This window comes from Centroberyx gerrardi, chromosome 16, assembly GCF_048128805.1.
Source record: "Centroberyx gerrardi isolate f3 chromosome 16, fCenGer3.hap1.cur.20231027, whole genome shotgun sequence".
Taxonomy (NCBI): domain Eukaryota; kingdom Metazoa; phylum Chordata; class Actinopteri; order Beryciformes; family Berycidae; genus Centroberyx; species Centroberyx gerrardi.
The window spans coordinates 8,129,455-8,155,129 of NC_136012.1; the positions used below are offsets into that span (position 1 = coordinate 8,129,455).

At 44.1% G+C, this 25,675-nt stretch overlaps 2 protein-coding genes across 4 annotated transcripts; one reads left to right on the forward strand and one right to left on the reverse strand.

Annotated features, from left to right (window-relative positions):
* The first annotated feature begins 3,576 nt into the window (after positions 1-3,576).
* Positions 3,577-13,430, forward strand: dpf2l (D4, zinc and double PHD fingers family 2, like). 3 transcript variants are annotated; one of them, XM_071897748.2, is made up of 11 exons: positions 3,577-3,611; positions 5,016-5,176; positions 5,710-5,817; positions 6,883-7,079; positions 7,751-7,843; positions 8,031-8,115; positions 8,625-8,759; positions 9,332-9,463; positions 9,610-9,722; positions 10,569-10,650; positions 11,302-13,430. In XM_071897748.2, exons 1-11 carry the CDS (start codon positions 3,580-3,582, stop codon positions 11,385-11,387), a joined length of 1,224 nt encoding a protein of 407 aa, XP_071753849.1. In that variant the 5' UTR covers positions 3,577-3,579; the 3' UTR covers positions 11,388-13,430. The 3 variants fall into 3 exon arrangements, with proteins under 3 accessions (XP_071753849.1, XP_071753850.1, XP_078145217.1); XM_071897749.2 differs by having other exon boundaries at positions 6,886-7,079; XM_078289091.1 differs by lacking the exon at positions 8,625-8,759.
* Positions 13,431-15,604: 2,174 nt separating this feature from the next.
* LOC139910458 (sodium/potassium/calcium exchanger 3-like) lies at positions 15,605-24,820 on the reverse strand. Its single transcript, XM_071897750.2, has 17 exons — positions 24,712-24,820; positions 24,140-24,244; positions 22,273-22,349; positions 22,046-22,120; positions 21,703-21,787; positions 21,208-21,311; positions 20,972-21,046; positions 20,273-20,298; positions 20,071-20,124; positions 19,782-19,918; positions 18,837-19,006; positions 17,703-17,976; positions 17,038-17,204; positions 16,844-16,958; positions 16,000-16,112; positions 15,803-15,868; positions 15,605-15,715 (listed from the first exon to the last, which is right to left on the reverse strand). The coding sequence occupies exons 1-17, from the start codon at positions 24,818-24,820 to the stop codon at positions 15,605-15,607; spliced, it is 1,863 nt and encodes a 620-aa protein (XP_071753851.1).
* Between the last annotated feature and the right edge of the window lie 855 nt (positions 24,821-25,675).

Consider the following 25,675-nt stretch of genomic DNA (forward strand, 5'->3'; position numbering starts at 1 on the left):
TGGGCAACGATAATCTCCACCTGTAGAAGCAAACAAATGTTCAGTACTTCAGAACTTTTCATTGTTTGGTTGAATGTCATGATTTGGTATGGGCAAGTGCAATACTACACTGGTGCAATGTAAGGGTTTTAATTGTTGGTTCATGCAATCACTTACCTGTGCTGTCTTGTCTGTGTTCCAGGGTGTCCGAGCACCTATATATAGTCCGGGAGGGACCATATGATGGGATAGCAGAGGGGGGTTGTTGTGTGTTTGTTTGGACTAAAATGTATATTGTTTATATGTTGCAGTATTTATTGTTTGAGAGCAACATCTGTTTAATTGTACAGTATGTATTAGATAGATATGTAAAATGGTATTTTAAAGGGGAAGTATATTGAATTGTTGAATGTCATTAAGTACACCCCTATAGTTGGCAGCATCCAGGTTAATTACCTAAGGCAGAGTATAAAAGGCTGCCAGTGTTTATCTGACTCTGCTGTTGGTAGGACCCTGGAGAGCTGCTCGCAGCTATGCCTCTCATTTTTGCTAACTAGTTTTGTTTTTGTCTTGTTATGTCATCTTTGTGGGTGAATAAACACCTTTTGGTTGCACCGTACCACCGCCTCTTTTGCTGTGAATCCAGCCGCTAATCGGGTCAAGCCTAACAGTGTGTATCTGTTCAGAGTAGAAAACTACTGAATCTCTCATTTAACTTGTTTACCAGCTGTTAGTGCTCCGGTCCTGTCTCCAGAAGACAGTCAAGGACACAGGACTGATAAGACGGTGCCCTTATATCATTTTCTCTGCTTCTCTATTTAGAGAGCAAACGTATAAAGTTACTCAACTACAAGAGAACTGGAACTCAGCGGGTTTATTGTAAGTTTAGTTTTATTTGTCATATGTAGGTTAACACAGGGTCAACAATACAATGAAAAGTACTGGACGAGAGTCAGGTCAGCTCAGCAGATAAGGCGACACGATAAGCAAAAAAAAATAATTTGACAAAATATAAGCAAAATATTAACAGAATATATACAAAATACAAAAATAGCAAAATATTAACAAAATATATATGCAGCAACCTTGGTGTTGCAGGAACAACAGTGCATTTGCGTGTGTGTGAGTGTTTGTGTATGTGTGCAATGTCGTTTGGAAAGTTGGTGAGTATGGGGGAGGAGGAGTAGGAGGAAATCCCTGACCTGGGCCTTTCACTCCTGCTTTTTCCTTCCCCTTTGTTTTGAGATATGTACATAAAAATGACAGTGTATTGCACAGAGGGTATGTATCAGTCCTGGTTGAATAGCAGCAGTCCGTGGAATAGTGCAATTATTATCTAAATAGTGCAGACAAGCAGAAATGCAATGAGGGGTACCAATTTTATGAGTTCAGAAGTCTGATGGCCTGGTGGTAAAAACTGTTTTTAAGTCTGGTGGTGCGTGCAGCCATGCTCCAGTATCGTCTGCCAGACGGTAGCAAGGAGAACAGTCTGTGTGCTGGGTGGCTGTGGTCCTTGATGATATTGTGTGCCTTCCGCAGGCACCGCTGGTGGAAGATGTCCTGAATGGCAGGGAGTCCGTTGCCAGTGATGTGCTGTGCCGCTTTCACTACTCTCTGTAGTGATTTGCGACTGTGGGCAGAACAGTTTCCATACCACACTGTGATGCAGCCGGTCAGCAAGCTCTCGATGGTGCTTCTGTAGAAGTTTGTGAGGATGTTGGCGTTCATACCAGACTTCCTCAGGAAATACAGCTGCTGGCGAGCTTTCTTGACAACGGTGTCTGTGTGTAGGTTCCAGGAGAGGTCCTCAGAGATGTGAACTCCGAGGAACTTGAAGCTGCTGACCCTTTCAATTGATAACCCTGACTGGTTATCAATAAACCCAGGTCTCTCTTGTAAAAGAGATTTTTAATCTCAATGGAACTTCCTGGTTGAATAAAGACTAATATAATATATTACAATATATATATATATATATACACTCACCGGCCACTTCATTAGGTACACCTTACTAATACTGGGTAGGTATCAGCTTTCAGCTCAGTGTCAACCGGCTACCAAAGTGACATCTGCCTCAAGGTTGGACGTGTTGCATTCTGAGATGCTTTTCTGCTCACCACAGTTGTAAAGAGGTTATCTGAGTTACTGTTGCCTTTCTATCAGCTCGAACCAGTCTGGCCATTCTCCTCTGACCTCTGCCATCAACAAGGCATTTTTGCCCAGAGAACTGCCGCTCACTGGATATTTTCTCTTTTTCGGACCGTTCTCTGTAAACCCTAGAGATGGTTGTGCGTGAAAATCCCAGTAGATCAGCAGTTTCTGAATTACTCAAACCAGCCCGTCTGGCACCAACAACCATGCCACGTTCAAAGTCACTTAAATCACCTTTCTTCCCCATTCTGATGCTTGGTTTGAACTTCAGCAGATCGTCTTGACCATGTCTACATGCCTAAATGCATTGAGTTGCTGCCACGTGATTGGCTGATTAGATAGTTGTGTTAACAAGCAGTTGAACAGATGTACCTAATGAAGTGGCCAGTGAGTGTATATATATATATATATATATATATATATATATATATATATTGAGTTAGTGAAATATAAAGAGGCACAACCTTTGATTAAATTTGACAGAGATAAGGAGTGATCAACACATACTACCATATATCATATAGCCTTCAAAGTTTTATATATTCATTGATAGCTGTCTCTCTTAATCCTTTTCACAACCTGGACTGACAAACAAGTGATGACAGACGAAGAGATGAGGGGGAGGAGAGACAAAAGAGGCAAGAGAAGAATTCAGAACAGGTGGAGAGAGAAGAGAGACAGACAGCACACTACAATATATCACTGTAGGCCTGTATACAGACTGCTGTTTCATTTACAATGTTTGTGTTTTACTATGTATGTTAACATCAAAGAGCACCAGACTGATCCAACCTGACTGCTACTATTTTTCAGAAATGTTAGGTGAGCAAAACCATGCTCATTTCTCATTGAATTGTATTTCCTGAGATGGTTAGAAGAGAAAAATGTAGACAGCCCTTTTTCTGAATCTATATTCTAATTGTAGATGTTTACAGGGAAGTGACAACCAACCAACTCAGGCAATGCAATGTGATGATTTCATAGAATTGGATTTTCCTTGATCTTGTAAGCTCATTTCTTCAAAATAACGTGAAAGAAAAAAATCTTGGTAAAATTTTGAAAATGTCCTCTTTTGTAGAATAATGTCAAAGTAAAGTTTTGGTGAATTTTGGTGATTGCCACTCAAACAGCAGTCAAATTTAATCACCATAAATGTTAAATGGAAAAATTTGAGAGAGAGAGAGAGAGAGAGAGAGAGAGAGAGAGAGAGAGAGAGAGAGAGAGAGAGAGAGAGAGAGAGAGAGAGAGAGAGAGAGAGAGAGAGAGAGAGAGGGAGAGGGAGAGGGAGAGGGAGAGGGAGAGATCACATTTGCCGAGATGAGATCATCTGTAGCTAGGCAGCCTTGGCTTGCACTAAAACGCTACTTTTATTCTGAAAAGGTGACTGTGGAACGTGATGGCAGTTGTGCGCAGCCGCAGTGGCACTTCACACAACTGCATCAAGCAAACATGGCGGCGGCCGTCGACAGTGTTGTGAAAGTGTAAGTTTACCTTTATTTACTGGAAGAGTACAAACACGCAGTAGCCATACAGTGGCGAATGTTGAATTGGTTAATTAACATGGTAGTGTAAAGTGCAGAAAAATGTAAACGCATCATCCACAATCTTGAAGATAATATTTGTCCCCAGAGAATAACGTTATCCACTGAGCTAGCTAGCTAGCTTTGGTCAGATATGAATGAGGCTACCTCAATGTGGACATGTATTGTCTTTCCCCACTTACTCGACCAGTCAGCCCGGCAGGGGTGTGTTTTGATGATATAATATACAATATCACCAAATTGTTGCCACTTAGTCGCTCAAAGATGAAGGGGAGACTTAATTTATCAGTTATTTGCCAGCTTGGCGGGCGCATTGTTGAGACGAGAGGCTTGCTAACAATCAACCTTTTGTTCTGATACCCGTCCATCGGCACTGTTGCGTTAGTTATCACAGTGAATCAGACTTAGTTATCCGTGTCCTATTATAAATGCTGAGATCGCATGGGCAAAACTTCACTCTCTGATTTGTTGATACAACAATACGACAAAATTGGTTATATATGGAGCCGAAAATACACATTATAGAACTGAGGAATTGGAAGGGCACTCACTCGTATATCATGGTAATATTTCATCTTGGCTACACCTAAGATGGCTGCCATATAATTGTCGCGAGAATGTTGTAATATGCAACAAAACATCATTGCAGTACACTTCCAAATCATGCTTTTGTAATGGTTACATTTCACTTTTGTGGTATACTTCCGCCAAAGCCAATTTCCATGATTGCATATGAAAGTTGCAATCACAGCTGTCTGAGCAGTGCCAGCCGCAATCGCCATTCAGGAAAATGTATTTTAGGCTAATTGTAATATCTTCCATTTTTTCAGATTCTGCTGTGTACACACACATATACACATACACACACACACACCCTCTTCATTATCATCATCTTTGGGCGACACTACAGCCATGCACATTATCATTGTCACTGTATAAGACAAGATAAGATGAAACTTTATTGATCCCCATGGTGAAATGAGGTCATTGCAGCAGCAAAAGCAATAGGATTCAGCAGGGCAAAGAAAATAGAATATAAGCATACAAATAGAATATAAAATAAGCAAAGAAAAGAAATATTAAAAAAATACAAAAACAAATAAGCAATACAATAAAATAAAAAAAATTGTAGAGTAATTTAAACATATGCTGCTGACAGTTTCAACACCTTAGGTTGACTGGAAGAGCGGGAAGTATGGGAAAGAGCATGGATTACTTACATGTAGGGATTTACTTACAGATATTACTTACAAATATTATTAGCTCTGCACAATATTTATTCAGCAGCGATCATTAACAATTTGTTCCTCTTTGACTTGTTGGTATCCACCTTCCACATTTCAGGCTGGGAGAGCAGTATTACAAAGATGCTATGGAGCAGTGCCATAGCTACAATGCCCGTCTGTGTGCCGAGCGCAGCATCCTCATGCCTTTCCTGGACTCTCAGACCGGCGTGGCCCAGTCCAACTGCTACATCTGGATGGAGAAGAGACACAGGAGCGCAGGTCTGGATCAGTAGTAGGGCTGGTGTAGAAACATTGCTAGAAGCGTTCATATTTCCATGTGACATTCAGGCATTTTTCCCTAACCAATTTTGACTTGGATTTACTTCAACTGGGTGAAGCATTCAAAACATAGGCTGCACAATACACATTTTACAACTCTCTATCCGACTGGTCAGGCATACTCCTTTGTCTGTTCAAAACTCCATAGGATTATTGGCTTCTGATTGGTCAGCAAGTTAAAATTGTGCATACACGCTGTGAAAGACAGACATTTCTGTCCAGGAAGTGTAATTGATAATGTCTAAAATGGCAGATAACAATTTTCAGCTTTTAACTGCACAAATACCAATTTTATTTTTATTTGGATGTATTGTGCCACCGTAACAGCAGCATTGCGTCATCTTTCCAGAACCTACACCATAGACGATACCAAAAGCCCTTTGTGAACATTTGTTTTCACAGTTTTAAGTGTGCTCACGCCAAAACCTACTTAACTTGTTCATTCTTCCATTTGCATTTGTGTGTGTCATCAGGGGTAGCACCAGGACAGCTCTACACCTACCCAGCCCGTCGCTGGAGGAAGAAACGGCGTGCCCACCCCCCCGAGGATCCCCGCCTGGCCTTCCCCCCCCTCAAAGCAGGTACCAGAGCCATCCAGCGGCCCGTCTAGTCGGACAACAACTTGTTTCCCCACCAGGAAAACAGTTTCTGGGTTGATAGAGCTGTGCACTTGTCTTTTCTTTGCGTCTGTGAAACATTGTGCCCGTGTTGATCTTATTGATCAACCATAAATTGTTGCTCACCCTTGCACAGGCACGCTAAACTACTGGTTATCACCAAAGTGAACCCATCATTCATTTAGTTAATGAACATTCTAAAAACCATGTTCCAAACGCATCCATTGCTTTTACTGAACATTGTAGACTTAAACCATTGGTTTTGCGGTCATTACACAGTTAAAGACATCTAAGATCATTCTCTGTGTGAAAGAAGGAAGAAAAACAAGTTGCTTTGCTATGATTTCTGACAAGTTGCATATGGTGTCGTATTTTAGCACTGTGGAAATTATCCAATAAAAATACGCTGTTTTTTGCTTGGTATCAGCCTGATGTCTCACACATACTGTACATTCCTAGGTGACAGTGTGCGATATCAGCTGAGAGTGTAAGGGCTTGTTTGGACGGGATGCGGAACGGCAGCGCAGTGCGATTTACACACGCGAGTCGCAGCTGGGCTGTTTAGACCCGAAGCGTATTTGTAATGCACTAAATGGAGGAGAAATACCCCGTGACAATAGGCTGTACTTATATTGTACTTACAGCCGAAGCAACTACATTCCAAGCCTCATCTTTTTTCACTGTTGTCTGTGTAGAAACAAAGCTGACGCTTCTCCCTTTCTCCACAGACTTTCGTGTTTTGACTTGCATCAAAACACATTTATTTGTTGAGGATCTTTCTCAGCCAGTGTCGTGACTTGTGATTAGGCAATCTTTGGGCAAGCCTAAGTGTCTCTCTCTCTCGCCCAAATATTTACAAAACATTTCATTCATTTGACATGTGATATTTCAAAAGCAGATGCATCATCTGCTTACAATGAATTTGATGTTTGTGTGTGTCTGTGTTTTCATGTGACATGTCCGCATGGTTCTCTTTCAACTGTGCGTGTGTTGATGTGCATGTCTCATTGTCCACCTTGGTGTGTGTAGCAGATCTGGAACTGGGTCTGAAGCGTGATGCCTTGGGGGCGGTGGACGGCAGCAGCTTGGAGGCGCTGCTCAAGGGCGAGCCCCTGGACAGGAGGGGCGGTGTGTCGGACGCCCGCGGCCCCGAGGACGACCCGGCCACAGCGGAGCCCGCCGCCGCTTCCGCGTCCAGCCACACCTCCTCCGGACGGATCCGCAAGGTCAGGCTCGGGGCCGGCCGGCCACTCCCGTGTTTTCTGCCAGTGCGATTGACAGATCTAGCGCGATAGAACTAATCAGATTTTCACAAAAGGGCAAATCCCACCCAGCCGTCGCTCCAGGCAGGCTGAAGCAAACCCTCAGTGTCTCTGAAAGGATTTCAATTAATGACCCAGGTCCTTCATGAATGAACACAGATTCAGATGTCTACAGTTGGTTTGTTTTTATAGAGTTGCCTCTGGCTTAGCAGAGGAAATGAGCAGAAGGAGTAAAGAATGCAGGTTTTGCTCAATATGCACCAATCGGATTAACCAGTTCTTCCATGTAGTTTTGCTCATCTCTAGTGTAGCGAACAGACAATTGAAGTTAGTTTTCACTAGAACCATCACTTTTCTCAACAAGCAGAAGTAGTTAGATCGGCACATGGTAATGAGTGCCTGCTGTTTTTACTGCCTATGTGATTTTCGATGATATTTGCATTCAGTACAAATAACTTCTGAATGAAGCTATCAAAAAACAGCCACAAAAAGCTCAACAACATGAATGAATAAATTACCAAGCAGTGGCACTATAGCACCCATGGATGTTGGATGCTCAAAAGTATGGAAGTATTTATATATAAAAGACAGTTAGTCAGTGTCCCTGTCCTAACCCCACCCACCCACCCCTGCAGAGAGTCCTGGACCATGACGACTACCTGGATGACCTGGACGACGAGGACTTCGAGGACGAGACCCCCAAGAGACGAGGCAAGAGCAAGTCCAAGGTGAGTATCATACTGTGTCTAATCCCTCAAAGGATCCCAGGAGATCAGCGCGTGAGGGGAAAACACAGCAATATTATCCAAATCCCTTTCCCACTGGCTGGTTCCCATAGTGGCTAAACTGTGTAGTGTTGCCGCTGCAGTAGCGTTATCCATCTCAACCGTCGCCGCTTCTCCATGGGTTCCCCAGGGTCGCAGTGAGAGGAATGGCAAGAAGAAGACGGAGGCGGCGGCTGCAGCGCTGGAGGAGAGGGACAAGCCGTACGCCTGCGACAGTGAGTACCGGCTTCCCTAGAGAACGTCCGCTGGTGTGCGTGTTGCATGTCAGAAAGAGAGGCGGTTGTGTTTTTAATATCTTTTTTTTTTTTCTTTACGTGAAAGCGTAAGATGTGTGCGCCCGTGAAAGAGAAACCTGCCGCCGTGCATGCTTTGACCCGAAAGACCCCATCTGGAACTGAAGTCCGACAACATAGAAATTGGAAAAGTTGCTGGATGTTTTTCTTTTTTTTTTCTTTTTTTTTTCTTTTTAAATACCACTCTGTGTGCTCAGTAACTCCCTGCTCCCTGCACAGCTCCGCGGTATGAGTTTGCGAGTGGCGTTTTCGGATGAAAAATAAACGTAAAAACAAAACAACAACAACAAAAAACGTAAACAAAGCCGGTTGTGGGACGATGAGTGGCGCTGTTTACCGGTTCCACCTTGGGCCTTTTTGGACGGTAGTCGTAGTTGGTAGCCGCCAGTTGCTGTAACACTTTTGTATCACCGTGTGTGTGTGTGTGTCAGTCTGTGGGAAGCGCTACAAGAACCGTCCGGGCCTGAGCTACCACTACACACACTCTCACCTGGCCGAGGAGGAGGGCGAGGACCGAGAGGAGATCGAGGCACCACCCACTCCTCGCCAGCCTGAGGAGCAGAAGAGTGAGTCACACTCTACTGGCGAGAGAGAGAGAGAGAGAGGGGCGGGGGGGTTTGGGTGCATGCGTACTAGTGTGTGTGCGCTTGTACAAGGGCAGTCTCTCTCATTCTTTTTCTTTTTTTCCCCCCTTTTTTTCATTTTTTTGATTTTCCAAATCATTTTCAGTCACCCTACAGAAGTTTAATGGGAAATGAGACTCGATGTTCCTGCACAGTTGGGATCCCCGGCGTTCATTCAGCATCTCATCCATGATATTGTTTTTCAACACATCCATCACATTGCTTCTGTTTTCTTTGGTGCACACAGCACTGTGGCAGTAAATGCTTCGAATCAGAGCGAATTGCCAATTGACACGCTTTCATTAGTTCCGACTGTACTTTACAGCGTAGTTTCAGCAGACTAGCTGAAATAAGGCAGTGTATTTGGTTGATATGGTTTGCAGAGGTTTGTAGGACTTAACTTACAAGGCAATTTTGATTTCTTAACTCTTAATTTAGCACATTTCCCTTGATAACAAAATCTTTTAATAAAGTGACTGTCACTAGCATACACTGAACGGTTTCTTCCACCATAGCACCTAAGAAGGGTCCCAACGGACTGGCCCTGCCCAACGACTACTGTGACTTCTGCCTGGGAGACTCCACCCTAAACCAGAAGACTGGCCAGTCAGAAGAACTGGTATCCTGCTCAGACTGTGGACGCTCAGGTACGGACCAATCACGTCTCCCTCTATCGCTAATTGCGCTAGAAAGCCTAAGCATTATTTTGACACCCTCAGCCGGTGTTATGTTTTAGTTATCTTTTTGATTGCATTTCTCCCCGTGTTCTGATGTTCTCCGTCTTTCCCCCCAGGCCACCCGACATGCCTGCAGTTCACAGCAGTGATGATGGCTGCGGTGAAGACCTACCGCTGGCAGTGCATTGAGTGCAAGTGCTGCAACGTCTGCGGCACCTCAGAGAACGACGTGAGCACCTCTACCATATTTACTGCACCCCTGGCCCTCAGTGTTTTCTGCATATTCATGTCGCAGTGGAGTGTCACGATGGCAAAAAAGTTGACACTACTGCCAACACGCAAACGTGTAGGCCCAGCGTTTAGAAATAATCCTTTTAAAGAGAACCACTGCAACAAAAATGATCCAGGAAATCTAGATCTTTTACTTCTAGTGTCTCTCTCCTGACTCACTGGTCGTTGACGTGAATCAGACGATTACATATCTGATTATGTATTTCCTGTTGAAGCGATAAGTAAGGTGTAGTTTCACTTTGCAACTAAAACACTGACGATACTACAGACCTCTTGGTTTGAAAGAATTTTTGCGATGTTGCATATTGCAAGCTATACAGATTTACAGTTTGCTTTTGCAGCAGTCCAAGAACCAAGTGAGAAATTTGGTCTCTTGTCCTGGTGCCCATTGTCATTTAAACATATTGGATGTTTTGTCTTGTGGAATCTGTCAACAATAGGCCCACAGCCCCTTGTGAGTCATTACCCAGGGTTAAATATCTTGATGACAGCTTTGTCTGTTGCGTTTACCAGGTGTGGGCCTGTTGTTGATGACAGCTTTGTCTATTTTTGTGAACCGTCATCCAAAATTTTCCCCTATAGCATCAGAGAAATACACTCACTCTCATGACGTGAATGTTCAACATGTAGCAAAGCCTGCTACACCCGTCAAAGAAAGTTGACTAAGTTACAAGTGCTGGGAAAACACCAAGCCTTAGACTAATTTTGTTTGGGAACTGTCTTACTTTCTTTGCTTGTCCAGTTGCTAGACTGCACCTCATGCCATTTCGCTGTGTTTCCACAGGACCAGCTGCTGTTCTGCGATGACTGCGACCGAGGCTACCACATGTACTGTCTCAGCCCCCCCATGACTGAACCCCCAGAGGGTAAGCTGACACTGAAGACTCCCAAGTGAATTAGAAATTCAGAAACTGAAGGGACACGCATGCAGCTGTATGGCCCAGAAAGCCTCACTGTGCTGGGTCGGGTGTTGCTGCCAGGCCAGTCGCCTAGTGAGCGGGTTCGGCCTGATTTGTTGCCTTGTTCTCTAATCAATCAAGCACAGAAGTGTGAAAGCTCAGCACAATACTACATGCTCTGCAGTCCCACGGTGCAGCTGTAGTTTTGCAGGCTGCGGCTAGAATCTCAAAACACATGGTAAAAGGTATCAGCCAAAATCCATATCAGACAGGGTTCTGAATTTCAATCGAGAAGTCCAAGCTTTTGGTAAAAAACAGAAATCAGATTTTTCCTCAGATGTTGATTTGAGTAATCAAAGATGGAGTAGATGGAATTGTAGGACTGCAGGAGTTGTGAAAATTCCAAGCTAAGTTGTGAGGATATAGTTTAAGTGAAATTTTAACAATAATAGAACTTTTACATCCTTTTATTACATAGATGCTGCTCAAGAAACAACAGACATGATCTGTAGTCAGTTATTTTCTGAAAATCAGCTGTAAATCATAGTGAAGTTTGTGAGTCGCAGTGGGAAAAACATTAGACTAAAAGCTGTGTCTTTGTGTGTGTGTGTTTTCCAGGGAGCTGGAGCTGCCACCTGTGCCTGGCTCTGCTGAAGGATAAAGCCTCCATATACCAGCAGAACCAGAGCTCCACCCCCGAGTGACGTCCACAACGCCAAGCCCCGCCCCCTCGGCAACGGGACCCCACCCCCTCCCACTCCGGCGCTGCAGGGCTCTGTCCGGACGCGGCAGAGCCGGAGCGCAGATCAGCTATAGTAGCACTGTTTGTATCTACAGCATCAAAGGGGGATCCTCCCAAAACGGACCCCAGATCAGTCAACACGGGGATCAAAGTTACTCATTTGATCATCACTACCAACCTGCCAGCCAAGTCCCCAAGGCTTGCTTTCAAACACACATACATATATATGCACACACCCACACACTCCTCTGGACTGTTACACACCCTAGATAAAGAGACAGAGCGCATGCAGTTACCATAGCAACCGCTGTCTCCATGGGAGCTCCCAGGAGCAAATGGATTAGCATCACAGCTAATTTATCTGTACCCTTATACACTCAGAGACGCAGTGTGGACTGTTAAGACAGTTTGTTTTTTTCCTGCCAAATTATCTATTTTTGCTCCCTGGATGGGGAGAACAGCATCACACATATTTCAAAATGAATCCCGTTGTCGAGGGATATTATTATTGTTATTATTATTATTGTTCTTATTACTAGTGGACTTTTGTAGTGGCATTTGTCTGTGTACTTCTGTCTGATCTATTAGAGCATTTATCTATTGAAGAGGTTTCCCTGTGGGGAACCAGTCAGTGCCAAGGTCCATCATCACACGAAATACACACGTCATGTCATGACCCCTACCCATCGCTCCGCTCAACAGAGTTCCTCAGAAGCATTCAGGCCATCTTTGTTTCATTCTGAATCAATGGGACAAAGACGGTCTGAAGAAGCCTTTCGGGGAAGCCGACCCTTAATTTTAGAGCTAGACTCAACAGTTTGAAAGAGCTAGTAACATGGACTCTTCCTCTACACTATAGTGACACACGACTATTCCTGCCACCAACAAGATTATGGCTTTGAGTCGTTATTAGCACAAACTTGTAATCTACAGAGAGATGCACCAAAACCAAGTCTTCATCGCTGTACTAAACTCTGCTGATACAGAGTACCCATCGGATCAATTACTTTTACCAAACGGTATACGGCTAGACAAATAGTTTGGAGTCATAAGAGCAAAATGAATTTATTATAATCCCATTACTCTCCATTAGAGCTAACATCCCTTAATGTGGACAAAGGCAGAAAATCCAGTTGCTTTGTTTTGATTTCTGTTATGTCAGATGTTGCTGTTGGTATCAGATTTTAGTATTGGAAAAGTTCTGTGATACAAATACCCCATTTTAGCCTGATCTGGGTCCAATATATGAAACATTAATGGTGCATCTTTTTCCGGAAGATGTCTTGTGCTAGCTTTTTAGGAACAATTTGGCAGTGACATCATCCTTTACAACCCCTTCATACCAATTGCTGTCAAACTGATTAGTCTATCCTCAACTGTTCTCAGCTGTCACATGGAATCGATTACAAACTGTAGCTGCTTTTATCATTTGTCACACTGAGGCAGATTTGCATGCAAATTGCACCTGTATGAATGCACACACACTTCACAATTCTGTTTTTTGTTTGTATTTTTTTTTTTTTTACATTTTGTATACAGTATATTACTTGATATTCCATTGGTATTGGGAGTTTTTTCTAGTAGAATTTTGTAAAGTATACGGTATAGCTAACAGTTCAAGTACAGCTACTAATGCATCGTATGTATTGTATTGACTTTTTCTATTTTGTTATGACTGTGACATTTTTGAATTTCTTTGGTGATTATTCTGATATGTCATAGACCTCCATTATGAGTATTTGTAAAATGATGTACTTTGTTGTACTATTTTTTTTACATTTCTTTGGTATTGAAGCTGATTTAGCCCGACTGAAATAAAAATGTCCATGTATTTGAGTTACATGTCTGTAATTAATACTTTGACATTCATAAAACCATTCACATTTAAAGGGAAATGTTTAAAACAATTATTGATCGCATGTATTACACCCCCCCCCCCCCAACCCATTTATAAGTCCCATTTAGCTTTGTGCCTGTCAATCTAAATACTGTGAAATGTATAACAGATTTTATGATTTTATTTTATGGCCTTGGACACTTTAATTAGTGTTTATGAACATGAACAATTCCCTTGCAAAGCCTGAGTCCAGTCTGTGATATTATGTGACCTCTTCTTCCATTGGGAATGAGAGGCAGGTTAGAGAATGTTTGAGCTGTTATGAGTTTTATTTCACAGCAGCGCTAAAGGCTCTGAATCAGAAAATGCACCATATTCTAAGAAAATCACCCTGGCTGCAGTCACACTGTTTACAAAACTGTCTCTTTTTCATCATCAAAAGAGCAGCTTTAAGTGTCAGTAAGCTTTAAGTGGACATTAAATAATCTATTACCTCTATTGGCAACCAGTAGGAATTGCATTGAACATTAATAAAACTTGAGGCAGTAAAAATCTTACTAATTACCCCTTTAATTATGAAAAAGTAGAGTCTTGAGTCTCTCTTTTTCTATCTTTGGATGAGATTTATTCAAATACCCAAACCCCTAAATTAAAATATCCAAGACAACAGATCTAATCTGAATCATGTTTGAGGATGGATTCTCAGAAATATGGAGTTTTTAATATTTTGCCTGGAGTGGAATGCACCAATACCAATTTCTCATTGATAATACTGATTCTGATTACTAAACCTGCATCGGTGGATACCGAGCTCCCTGATCCATTACTATTACCGAACACTATACAGTTACAGCACTAGTTTGGGAGTCATCAGATAAAAACGAGTTGAAATCCATTATTCTCCATTAGAAAGATCTAACATCCCTGTGTGGAAAATGCTGTCAATAAGACTGCTTTGGTTTGACTTCTAATATCTTGCTCTTGGTATCAGATTTCAGTATTGGAGAAGTTCTCTGAAAACCTATTTACAATTTACAATTTCCCATTTGGCAGACGCTTTTATCCAAAGCGACGTACATATGAGATTTTAATACCTGGCATTGGCCCCATATCTAAAACTACTGTCAGTATTGGTGCATCAATACTTTTTCTGCAGGTAGAATAGGGAGTTTGTTGGAAACTTATTTGTGAACACAAACCAAATCATCCAAGATCGTAGATATAACATGAATGATAATGTAGTGTGGATTTGCTCAGAAATGTGCAGCTTATCTCCAGGAAGTGAGAAGAAAACGTCTCTAATTGACAATCATGCATTTTTGAGATTATACTATGCATTTTGAGTTGGTTTTTTTGTCTTTAATTGATTTTAGGACACAAAGTCCCATATAAACTTTTAGTTGTGTAGAAATTTTTCAAAAACATCACAATTGAACTTATGAAGTTTCTTCACAAAAGCAGCAGCTTATATGAGCAATAATTGTATTTATATATCAAACCGTCAGACTGTCAAATGTGAAAAGTAGAAGAAAAAGATCTCACAGAACACGGTACTTTATTGCACTCAACAACATACACTCAGATTTCTCTCCAAACACAGACGTTCAAATTTCACCCCCCCCAAAAAAACCCTTAGCATACAGCCGACTTTGTCCCACTGTGATCCGGCACAAAAACATCATCTTTGTGCTAAGAAGCTTTTAGCTATATTATTTACAAGGCCAAAGACAACAGTGGCTTAGTGCAATCATCTGGAGCGTGTAGATCAGCCATGCTATATATCATATACGACTACACACACACAGGCGTGATGAGAAGTCTACATTAAAACCAATACGAAAAACAAGCGCACTGACTGAGAAGCGACTATATGCTGAATAAACCTACACTGATGATCATCTGGTCACTGAGGTTACTTGCGGCAGTCGTAAAAGTAATACACTTTGGGGGTTTCCTTACACAATTTTCTTGGTTTCCAAACAACACCCTCGCGGTACAAGGAAAGTTAAGTGTAGCTACAATACAAATTCAATACTTTATAAATTTGTGGCGTGGACGCAGTGCATTGTCAGGTGACGGTGGGGCCAATATCACAAAATCTGGGCCGGAGGTGCTCGGTATAAAACGATGTAAAATTCTCGTCGGTTATCAAAGGTAAACCATGTAGCTTTCAGGCAGCCGATGTCGTTGTAATGCCGCAATGAAACGCAAACTCGCCTGTCCGTACACGCTCGATCGATAATGGCAGCAGTGAATGCGGAAAACAAATCGGACCGTTTGGCGTCCATTTGTATCACTCTATATACTGTATATAAGTGTGTGTGTGTGTGTGTGTGTGTCCTCTACAGCCTTTCGAAGCCGATGGAGCAGAGGAGGAAGATGGCATACAGCAGTATGAGACAGAGGCCCAGCCTGCGGTCCAGCCTCCAGCGGTTCAGATGGACACTCAGGACCTGGGGAGCGGGTGAGAGAGGGTGTCGTGTCAGGGTGTCATATACTGCGGTGAGTACAATCAAGGCGGAGAGCGGAGGTCTACTCACGGTGAGCGTGACCGAGGCCAGCAGCAGGATCACCGAGTACACCAGGCCCTTGCTGTTGATGTACACCTACAACACACAGGCAGCAAAACCTGAACGCACCGATTGCACCGTCACTTCAAGGAAAACAGTGTGAAAAGGCAGAGAACCACTGCTGTATGGGATGTATATGGGATTATTAGGCTAGTAGCCGGTGTTACCACTGATCCATAGTTGACGATGAGAGTCCTCAGGGCCCAGGGGAAGCCCAGGCCCAGCAGCACATCAAAGATATTACTGCCGATGGAGTTGGACACGGCCATGTCCCCCATGCCTGCAACAACACACATGAAGACACACAAAACAAAATTCATGTGAAAATACATACTGAAAAGAGGGCATCACAGTGACATTAGAGGTCATGTTATAGAGTATAGAGGGTTCACTATCCAGTCCCTTTTTCTGTCCGTTTTCTTCATTGACCTCCATAGTAAAATTAGAGAAGAGAAAGATAATGCACCCGCTATTCTTTTATAGTGATGAAGGAATGATAGTTTTTTTTTCTTTGAGACCTCAGAAACCGACACTAAATGTCACCCATAAGTGGCAAAGATTTTCCCACACTGCTCCAGTATTGTGAAGCAAAAAACACCCTACAACCTAAATTCCCATTAAGATGTATTGAAGGGACTTGGGATAATACTTTCTGGCAAGAGTCAAATATTGAAATTTTGAAAACAAACTGTTATTCAAAATGTCTACCTAGAAGATGGATGAATGAATAATACATATTATGAAATGTTTTGCCAGAGAAACAATATAGCCCAAGAGAGTAAAGGGGTTGAATGCTTTTGCAAACTACATTTTCCCGTTATTGGAATTTTATGGTTTGACATAAATATCTTGAATTTCTGTTTCTACTTGGATAGAAAGGACTGCTTGAATAAATCTAAAACACCCCAAATGTCATATAAATGTATTTTGAAGAAATATTGTAGTAAATACTTCTTATAGCCACTGTACATATGTGGAGACGGGGATATATATACACACACACCCACACACCTTGGCGGGCGACGATGAGGCTGGCCATGCAGTCCGGAACGCTGGTGCCGGCTGCCAGGAAGGTGATGCCCATGATGACCTCCGGGATTCCAAGTGTGAAGCTGATTATGGTCACCTAGACAGAGGCAGGGAGGTAAGAGGCTGTCCGTGTGTGTGTGTCTGTCTACGTGTGTGTGTGTGTGTGTGTTTCGTACCATCCAGACCATGAGGTAGGAGAAGAGGGCTATCCAGAGAGTGGAGGACAGGAAGGTGAGCAGGTACCAGCGCTCCCACTGGGGCAGGGTGCAGTCGGGCACGCTGCAGTGGAGCAGCACGCTCACAGGCCAGGAAACCAGCCACTTCAGACGAGCACACCAAGAATCTGAGGAAACACACACACACACGCACGCACACACACACACACCCAAATTACCCAATTTCCCCGCAGGGATCATTAAAGTTTCATCTAAGCTCCTAAATTATCCATGTGGTAAGGCTTGTGTGCGTTTGTGAGTGTGTGTGTGTGTGTGTGTGTGTGTGTGTGTCTACTGGAATTAATATTATCCTTTTTAATTAGCTCCAGCAGTGCATCCATCTATCATGCTGGCAAACAGGAGGCTCGTGTGGAAGAAATAGGAGGCAGTAATGTTTTAGTTACACACAGTGTTACCAACTCTCTACCAAAGGGAAACAGCTGTTGCTAGAAGTTGCGAAATGTATATATACATATACTAATTTGCATATCAACATATTCTGGTGGTTCTTTGGCTCCGCCCATCGAGGTTTAACCCAGCCGATGCGATTATTTCTAGTATAGTAAAACTCCAATCTGCATCTGTGTGTGTGTGTGTGTGTGTGTGCGCTCGCATTGGCCCCTCACCTGGAAAGACAAAGGGTTTGAAAGGGGACTTGTCGTCCTCCTCCTCCTCTTGCTCCTCCTCCTCTTCCTCCTCCTCTTTAGGCTGCGCTCCCCCTCCTCCCGTCTCCCCCCCCACCTCCTTCTCCCTCTCCCTCTCTCCCTCCGGCGGCGGCCTGTCTCCCTCGGCCGCCGCCCCGTTCTCCCTGCCCCACGGCCCGCCGGCGCCCGCCCCGCCCTCCTCCCCGGTACCCCCCGCCTCCTCCGGGCCCCCCCGAGCCCGGATCAGCCTCTGCCTCTGTGGGGGGGGGGGAGGGGGAGGGGGAGGGGGATGGGGGATGGGGGTGCAGTCGGAGAAAAGCAAGCAAGAGAGAAAGACAGAAAGAGGAAGAAGACATGACTCGTAACAATATGAGCACTGGCAGCAGGAGTGATCTGACAGCCAGGCATGTGTTCAGATACACCTGGAGGCATTTGGAGCAGACGTGCGGGGCACAGGGGGCATGGCAGAGAGCAGGGGACAGCACTGGCATCGGCAAAGGCATGCAAACATGCAACAGAGCCCAGAGTGAGGGAGCAGATTTGAGGATTGGGTTGCTGTGTGCTTTCGTGTCCAGGATAATATCATGCATTACGCCAAGCAGTGGTCTGTATGTGTGTGTGTGTGTCTGATTATTGTCGTCTCCACGAGGACAAGCTATTGTGTAATATGGCAATACGTATCTGTCTCTCTCTTTCTGTTTGCCTGCCTGTCCTGCCAACCTACGTAAAGGTGCTTTGTGCAGTATTTTAACATCAATAAATCATTACCACATTCATTTTGAGACATTAGGAACATTTCTGTAAACAAATGAGACCACCGCAGAGAAGATTGGCAGCCTCTACCGGCCTCTACACTGCATTTTACATTGTGTGACACTGAGTCAGATTTGGCGGGAAATCTGCTGGATTGCTTTATGGCACAAAACAGGAAGAGGGTGCTGAAGAGGGTACAAATTAAGCTAAAGCTTTCAGAGTTTCTGGCAATGGCAGATAATGGAAGGAGTGAAAGGCAGATGGAAAAATCACTTCCAACATGTTTATCCTCTTCAGAAAAGCAAAAGAAAAACAAACAAACAGAGCGATGCCAGGGAGGTGGAGGGGAGACGTGCGTTGTACCTCGTTGATGACCATGCGTCCTGCCATGCGCAGGCGGGTGAAGGGGGGGAAATGCGGGGTGATGAGAAGGCGGAGGCTTGCCTCTGAGAAGGAGAGCTGGTGGGGGTGCAGGCTCAGCAGCTCGTCCACCATCACCACCCCCGAGTCCTGGCCCGCCACCACACACGAGTCTGGGGAGGGGAGGTGGAGGGAGGGCAGGATGGAGAGGGAGAGAGGTATTGAGGCATTGAGTAGTAGAGTGATAGATAGAGGGATGAATAGAAGGTTGGGAAGATGGGGGTTAAGAAAGAAGGCGGCAGAGATGGAGATATACAGAGATGGAAATATTGATGGTAGACGGACAGATGGATGATAAAGGATGGATGGATGAATGGATGAATAGACAGATGGATGTTAAGTCAAAGGGTTTGGAATAGGCGAGGAGGAGTTGGCAGCAGAAGAGAGAAAAGTGGAAAGGAGACGACAGTTAAATGAGAGAAACAGCATGATAAAGAAAAAAGACAAAAGGAAAGAGGAAAGAGAAAGCGAGAGAAGGGCTATGCCAAGAAATGGAGGAGAGAGTGAGGGAGAGAAAAGCTTGTCCATCAAGGTGGACTAGTTCTATTTCAGCTTGTTGGAAATCCACAGGGGAACAGAAATGGGTTTGACTGGCAGTCTAAACTGTGTCACCAGGACTGTCTGACATGCTTCAAAAACTGAGAGGAGTTTTAGATGTTTTAGATGTGCGCGCACACACACACACACACACACACACACACACACACACATTTAATGTTTCTGTTTTGCTACTCTCTATCACTGATTGATATAACACAGTAGTGATTCAACCTATAGACTTATGTCTCTCTCTCTCTCTCTCTCCTTCTCTCTCTCCTTCTCTCTCTCTCTCTCCTTCTCTCTCTCTCTCTCTCTCTCTCTCACACACACACACGCAAACACATGTACCTGGCTTCAGCGGCACCATGTCGGTGTCACAGTCTCCAATATGTCCGACAGCGGTGGTGCGTCGCAGGCTGCTCAGGCATGGCTGACCTCCTCTGCTGCAGTGTCTCTCCACCCAGCTACACAGAGACCTGTTGAACCTGCACGCACACACACACACACACACACACACACACACACACACACAAAGAGCTACAGTGTATGTGGTGGTTTGATACAGTTAGGCAAAACAACATGGGAAAGTGCCATTGACAGAACACAGAGAGAGAGAGAGAGAGAGAGAGAGACTCACTTCATGATGAGGATGTAGATTCCATACATAGAGATCAGGAGGATGGTCTCCCACCTGCAACATGCGCACAAACACACACACACACACACACATTCACAAATATCACATTCGTCACACTGAAAATCAGCTATCTTTCAAGCTGGTCTAGTATCCAAGCAACAGTTGCTGCTGAGCTATAAAAAGGGTTTTCTCATGATCTTACCATATGACTTTCTCATCATAAATCACCTGCAAATCAAATCAAAATATACTTTGATTATACTTCAAAAAAGTACACATGAACTTTTTCCATGTCTGATCAAAGGAACATCAAGGAACATCAATCTCAGATTCATAAGATTGAGATTTATCAAATGTATAAAGTGGCTAGGTCCTCACTGGCAGTAACAGAATGTAGCTTGCTGTCCTGCAGTTCTAAATCAAACCATGCTTCTACTTCTTCTAGGTAATTATTGATTAAAATAACCTCCATTTAATTTGCTTTAGTCTTCCTGGTGTGACTAGTAGGCAGAAGTTGCACTTCAGGAGGAAAACAAATTGGTTCCTTTGTGCCAATGTAACATGACATGATACTGTGTGATACATTGTGATATAGCTGTTTTAGCAAAATGACTGCTGTACACAAATACTCCCACTTCCCCCACTTGAAATGGCAGATCAGATATGACGGTGCATATTCAACATTTGTGGTCACGGTGCTGAGTGGAGGGCTCATAATTAAAGCTGAGTCATTTCAAGGCTGAGTGCTGAGCGTCAAGTGCCTGCCAGCGGCCGCAGACCGGCAGTTACACAACGAGACATCGATCAATCCTAGGAAGTCTATCGGCTTTTTGAATCCGTGTCAAACAGTGAGAGGAGCCCGGCCTGAGTGTTGCTATAGTTTTACTGTAGGGTTTCTCACCAGGATAAGCACCACGATGGACAGGATGTAGAAGACAGAATCGCGGAACAGAGGCCACCAGCTCAGAGAGATGGGCTAGGGGCGTGGACACACACACACACACACACACACACACACACACACACACACACACACACAATTAGATCAAGTGAAAGATTAAAATTTGGTCTATTTCAGCTCAGTAGAGTGAGGTTGGTCCTGGTTGTCTCCTGTCTGGACACAGTAAGTGTGTGTACCTGTCCAGAGAAGATGCCACAAATGCCAATGATGACCAGGATGTTAAAGACAGCTGATCCTACGATGGTTCCCACACCCAGGTCTCCCTTGGTGATAAACACTCCTAGAGAGAGAGAGAGAGAGAGAGAGAGAGAGAGTAAGAATCATCAGTAGAGATGGTATGTAACAAGCCTTCTTCTGTCTAAATTTCACCATGGAAATTTTTTATCTTGTTGATTATCTTACACAAGGAAAATTGCAGTAGCCTATTGTATGTCCAAATCCATACCAGTAAACTGCCAGTATGTGTAGTATGTGACAGTGGTAAAATGCTAGCATTCCTTCTCCATTCAGTGGAATTATACACAAGGCAGCTGGCCGGTCAACTGAGCAGCTTTGACCTACATACACTTGACTTTCCTCAGTCCTAATCAGGTGGAGATCCATATGATTGCAGGTGATGATGGAGCAATCAATGAGGTTGATTGGACTGATTAGACAAGTGTCATACTGACCAATCAGGGAGGTGAAGAGCTCGGGGGCGGAGCTCCCAGCTGCCATGAAGGTTGCCCCGGCAACATCCTCACTCAGTTGAAGGTTCTAGAGAGAGAGAGAGAGAGAGAGAGAGAGAGAGAGAGAGAGAGAGAGATAAAACTCTGAAGATTGAGATTAGGAGATTCAGAAAACACATTACTGCTGTGGTAAATGCTCAGTAAGCACCTGCAGAACATGGAGAGAACATGAAATATTGACTCCCACATTCTCAAAAACCACAAAATGTAGACTCAAAAAACAAAGCAAAGCACAAAACTATATTTTAATTTATTTTAATTCATTTATAACCACTTTAGGTCATACCTCAGAGATCTTTTCCAGTGACGGCACAAAGTAAACGTCACACACAATGGCCAGGGCGTGAAACATGTAGACGGCCTAGGAAGTACAGGAGACAGCTTATTGGCCAGATGGCTTAACTTTGTATGTTTGTGTGTGGTGTGTGTTTTTTGTGTCTTTGTGTGTGTGTGTGTGTGTGTGTGTGTGCTTGTGTGCCACAATGCAAGCATATAAGCAGAGCCATTACTCACACAGAGAACATGAAGGAGTACCGCTCCCTGTCTCCTCTGCTTCAGAGTAAAGACATCCTGTGGAAACTCATGGATAGCTGGGAAAAAGAGAGAGGGAGAGAGAGAGAGAGAGAGAGAAAGAGAGAGAGAGAGACTCACTTCATGATGGGGTAGAGGTGTGTGAAATGAGGGAAGGTTAAATCATTTAAACAAGAGACATTAGCCCCTGAAACTCCAGTCATTGAGGTGTGTGTGTGTGTGTGTGTGTGTGTGTATGATTGTGTGGGATGTGGGTCCTGCTGTATCCCTTAGCAACAAGGACCCAGGCGGCTTGAGGTTAAAGTGGTGCCACTGTCACGTGACCCAGCCAGCTCAGTTCCATTACAATAAGACTTTTTCCTCTTCTCATTACTTTACACTATTCCTTGTGGCATCTACATCTCGTTATCTGAGTTACATTAATACTGTTTTCCCCTACTTTTCCAGAAGCCATTGATTCCTATTAAATCCTACGCAGTATAAAAACAACTTTCAGAGGCATCTAATTTGGCTGAGTTGGGTGATCCATCACCATCAGCCCCTTTCCAACTGCAGGGAAGTGTTTTGCCAGACGGAGCTTTCAGCCGTCTCGCGCCGCTTCACAATAAAAGTTCAAACAAATGCCACGACACGCTGTGCGCCTCTGCAAAGCTTTTATTATGAGGCGGCGCGACGCAACAGTCGGGGCCGGCCGCTCCACCGTGCAGCTGGCGGAAGGCTGGCGACTTCACAAGTGATTTTCGCTCATGTGGTTTCTGCTTTTTTTTTTTTTTTTTCTAAAACTGCCACCGAGGATGAGGGGTCATTAGAGGCTGAAAAGCGGAGTGGAAAAAGTGTAGGAGGACAAAGAAGGGGAGGTGGGAGATGCGTCAGAGGCAAAAATGCACAAGAGTAACATTGAGCAGAGGGCTGATATTGTTTTGATACACTGATACCAGGCATCTACAGCATATTTTTATTTCCAAGGATGAGATTATTTTATTTTATAAAGGGATGCTCTTAACACGGTCCTTTAAAGAGAGCTTGAATGTCTGGAAGGCCCTGAAGTTCATCTCATAATTGATTCATGGCTTTTTACCTATAAGTGTGAGTGACTTTGTCTCTTTATTTCCCTGAGGCAGTAGGTCAGGAAAACCTTTTTTTTTCCATCTGAGCTGCCTCTCCTTCCCCATGCAATATTCATGACAAATAACATCCAGTACAATCACACTGAAATCACTGAAATACATACAGTATGTTCAGTGTAATTGGCTACAAATTCTCCTTATCACACTGTGGACACTGCAAAATATTATGAATTGCATTTATTATCGTAGCTGTGTATCATGATAGAGGCAATTCCAACCACTCCCATGTATTAATATACACAGACAAGCTCTCTCGTTCTCTCTCTCTCTCTCAAATACATGCAAGCGACACGAGTGATGAGAGTGCTGCTGATGAGAGTGTACTAATCAGTAGGTCATTACGACCGGCCGGGCACTTTGAACGGCTCCAGATGCACACGGCGTCCAACCAGAAACTCGGCATTCAGTTTCCTAGCAACCAGGTCCTCAAAGGCCTAACTGTGTTTAAGCATCTATGTGCAGACTTTAAAGAAATCAAGACAGACAGAGCGAGGCTGACTGCTGAGGTAGATCGATGCACGGATGAGAGAGAGCGGGATTAAACAGATTAATAGAGACGGGGCCCACACACACTCTTCCCATGCCCCTAGTCCTCTCACACACACACGTCCTGGTGTTGCTATACTTGTGCGGGCAAGAAAGTAAAAACAGTCTTCTCTCTCTCTCTCCCCCTCTCCCTCTCTCTCACACACACACACACACATAAGGGCAACATGTCCCACCAGCTCTAGAAGGAGTGTTGGAGGTCTGGTTGTCCTCTCCGCTCTCCTGGTTGAGCTCTCTCTTGGACCAGAGTGACACACCATCCACAGTGGGTCCATGGGAGCCTACACAGGAGGGATTAACATAAATACATAGATATATGTAAATATACTGATTTTTTTTATTCATGCATGGAGATCCATTACAGATTGAGCTTCATTGTCACCATTTTGATTGATTGCTGTGCAAATAAGCTTCATCCTGGACCAAGATAGGTAATCCACATTGTTTGGGGCTTAACCCAAACAATAAAACACCATATTTCCATATTACCATAGGGAAGAGTGTCGGTGGAAGTCAATAATGAGTTTAGTATGACCTTACTTCGTGGTATTTTTTTTTAAAAAATCTCCTATGATATCACTATAATATTCCTATAGGGAGTCTATAGTATCCTTTAGTTTTATCATTATAGGTTAAGCTAGTTCTTTTTCGTAATTTATATGGCTAATCCATAGTCAACACAGGTAATCGATCAGCCTAAAGATGAAATCAAGATAGTTTTATCTGATTTTTTTTTTTTGGGAGGCACCTGTGACATCAAGGAAGTGCACGATCCAGGCGGCTGCAAGCAGACCGACTCCACAGACGCAGAACCGCGGGAGGAGCCGCGTCCTCCTCGGTCTCCTCGGCGCCTTCATCCCGCCACCCGCCGCCGCTCTCCGGGTCTCCGCTCAGAACATGTCGCCGCTGGTCCTCACGCCGGTCCGGCTCCCTGGTTAATAGACTGGATAGGTTGTTGTTGTTGTTGTTGTTGTTGTTGTTGTTTTAAGTTATTGCCTTTCAGCTGTTCTGGCAGTGGGCTCCATCCACGTACAGGAGGCAGTCGGAGGTTATCACCAGCATCTCAGCATCTAGTCCATCAGCACCAACGCAGCATCCTCCTCCAAAGCGCGCCGCTCAGGAACGAATTACAATAGACGCGCACGGAAAACGAACCACCGACCAGCCAGTGGCTCCAATATACAAAATTAATCCTCGATTCAGACCTTCGTCGCACCCCCTCTGCCCTAAATCTGATTCCCGTTGCCGTCTCTCCGGCCGGGAGGGGGGGTGTTTTCCTGGTGTCGCTCACAAGACCACCAGGGAGCGCCTTTGGGTGGGGCGCCCAAGTGTGTTGTCTCTGTTTAAGAGACTGGCATCACGGGAAGGCTTCAGCCATGGGGAAATGTAAATAGATGCACTTTAACAGATGCTTTATTGCTATCATCATCCATCCAGCTGGAACTGACTGTCATCCCACCACTACTGTGACAGTCTAGTTACATAATGCCTGGTGTCGTTTGCACCATCTTGCTCTACTTATAATGTCTGCACAAGTCTTTAAACACGAAGCCACTTTAACCTCAGGAACTACTGCATGTCCACACTGATCAGAACTTATCCCATGCATTTCCATCCCGCTTGGCTGGATGGAAATGCATAGCACAAGCAGTTGAATGACCTGACCATAAGGATGTAATGGCTAGTAGAACTAGGATTAAGTGTAGGTTATT

What these genes read in the sequence shown, in the direction of transcription:
- dpf2l (XM_071897748.2), top strand. Translation starts at nt 3,580, where the DNA reads ATGGCGGCGGCCGTCGACAGTGTTGTGAAAGT. An exon ending in GAGGCAAGAGCAAGTCCAAG is followed by an intron (nt 7,844 to 8,030) that starts GTGAGTATCATA and finishes TGGGTTCCCCAG; the next exon opens with GGTCGCAGTGAGAGGAATGG. An exon ending in CATGACTGAACCCCCAGAGG is followed by an intron (nt 10,651 to 11,301) that starts GTAAGCTGACAC and finishes TGTGTTTTCCAG; the next exon opens with GGAGCTGGAGCTGCCACCTG.
- LOC139910458 (XM_071897750.2), bottom strand. Translation starts at nt 24,820, where the DNA reads ATGAAGGCGCCGAGGAGACCGAGGAGGACGCGGCTCCTCCCGCGGTTC. An exon ending in CCATCGTGGTGCTTATCCTG is followed by an intron (nt 20,299 to 20,971) that starts GTGAGAAACCCT and finishes TTTGATTTGCAG; the next exon opens with GTGATTTATGATGAGAAAGT. An exon ending in CCTACCTCATGGTCTGGATG is followed by an intron (nt 16,959 to 17,037) that starts GTACGAAACACA and finishes GCCTCTGTCTAG; the next exon opens with GTGACCATAATCAGCTTCAC.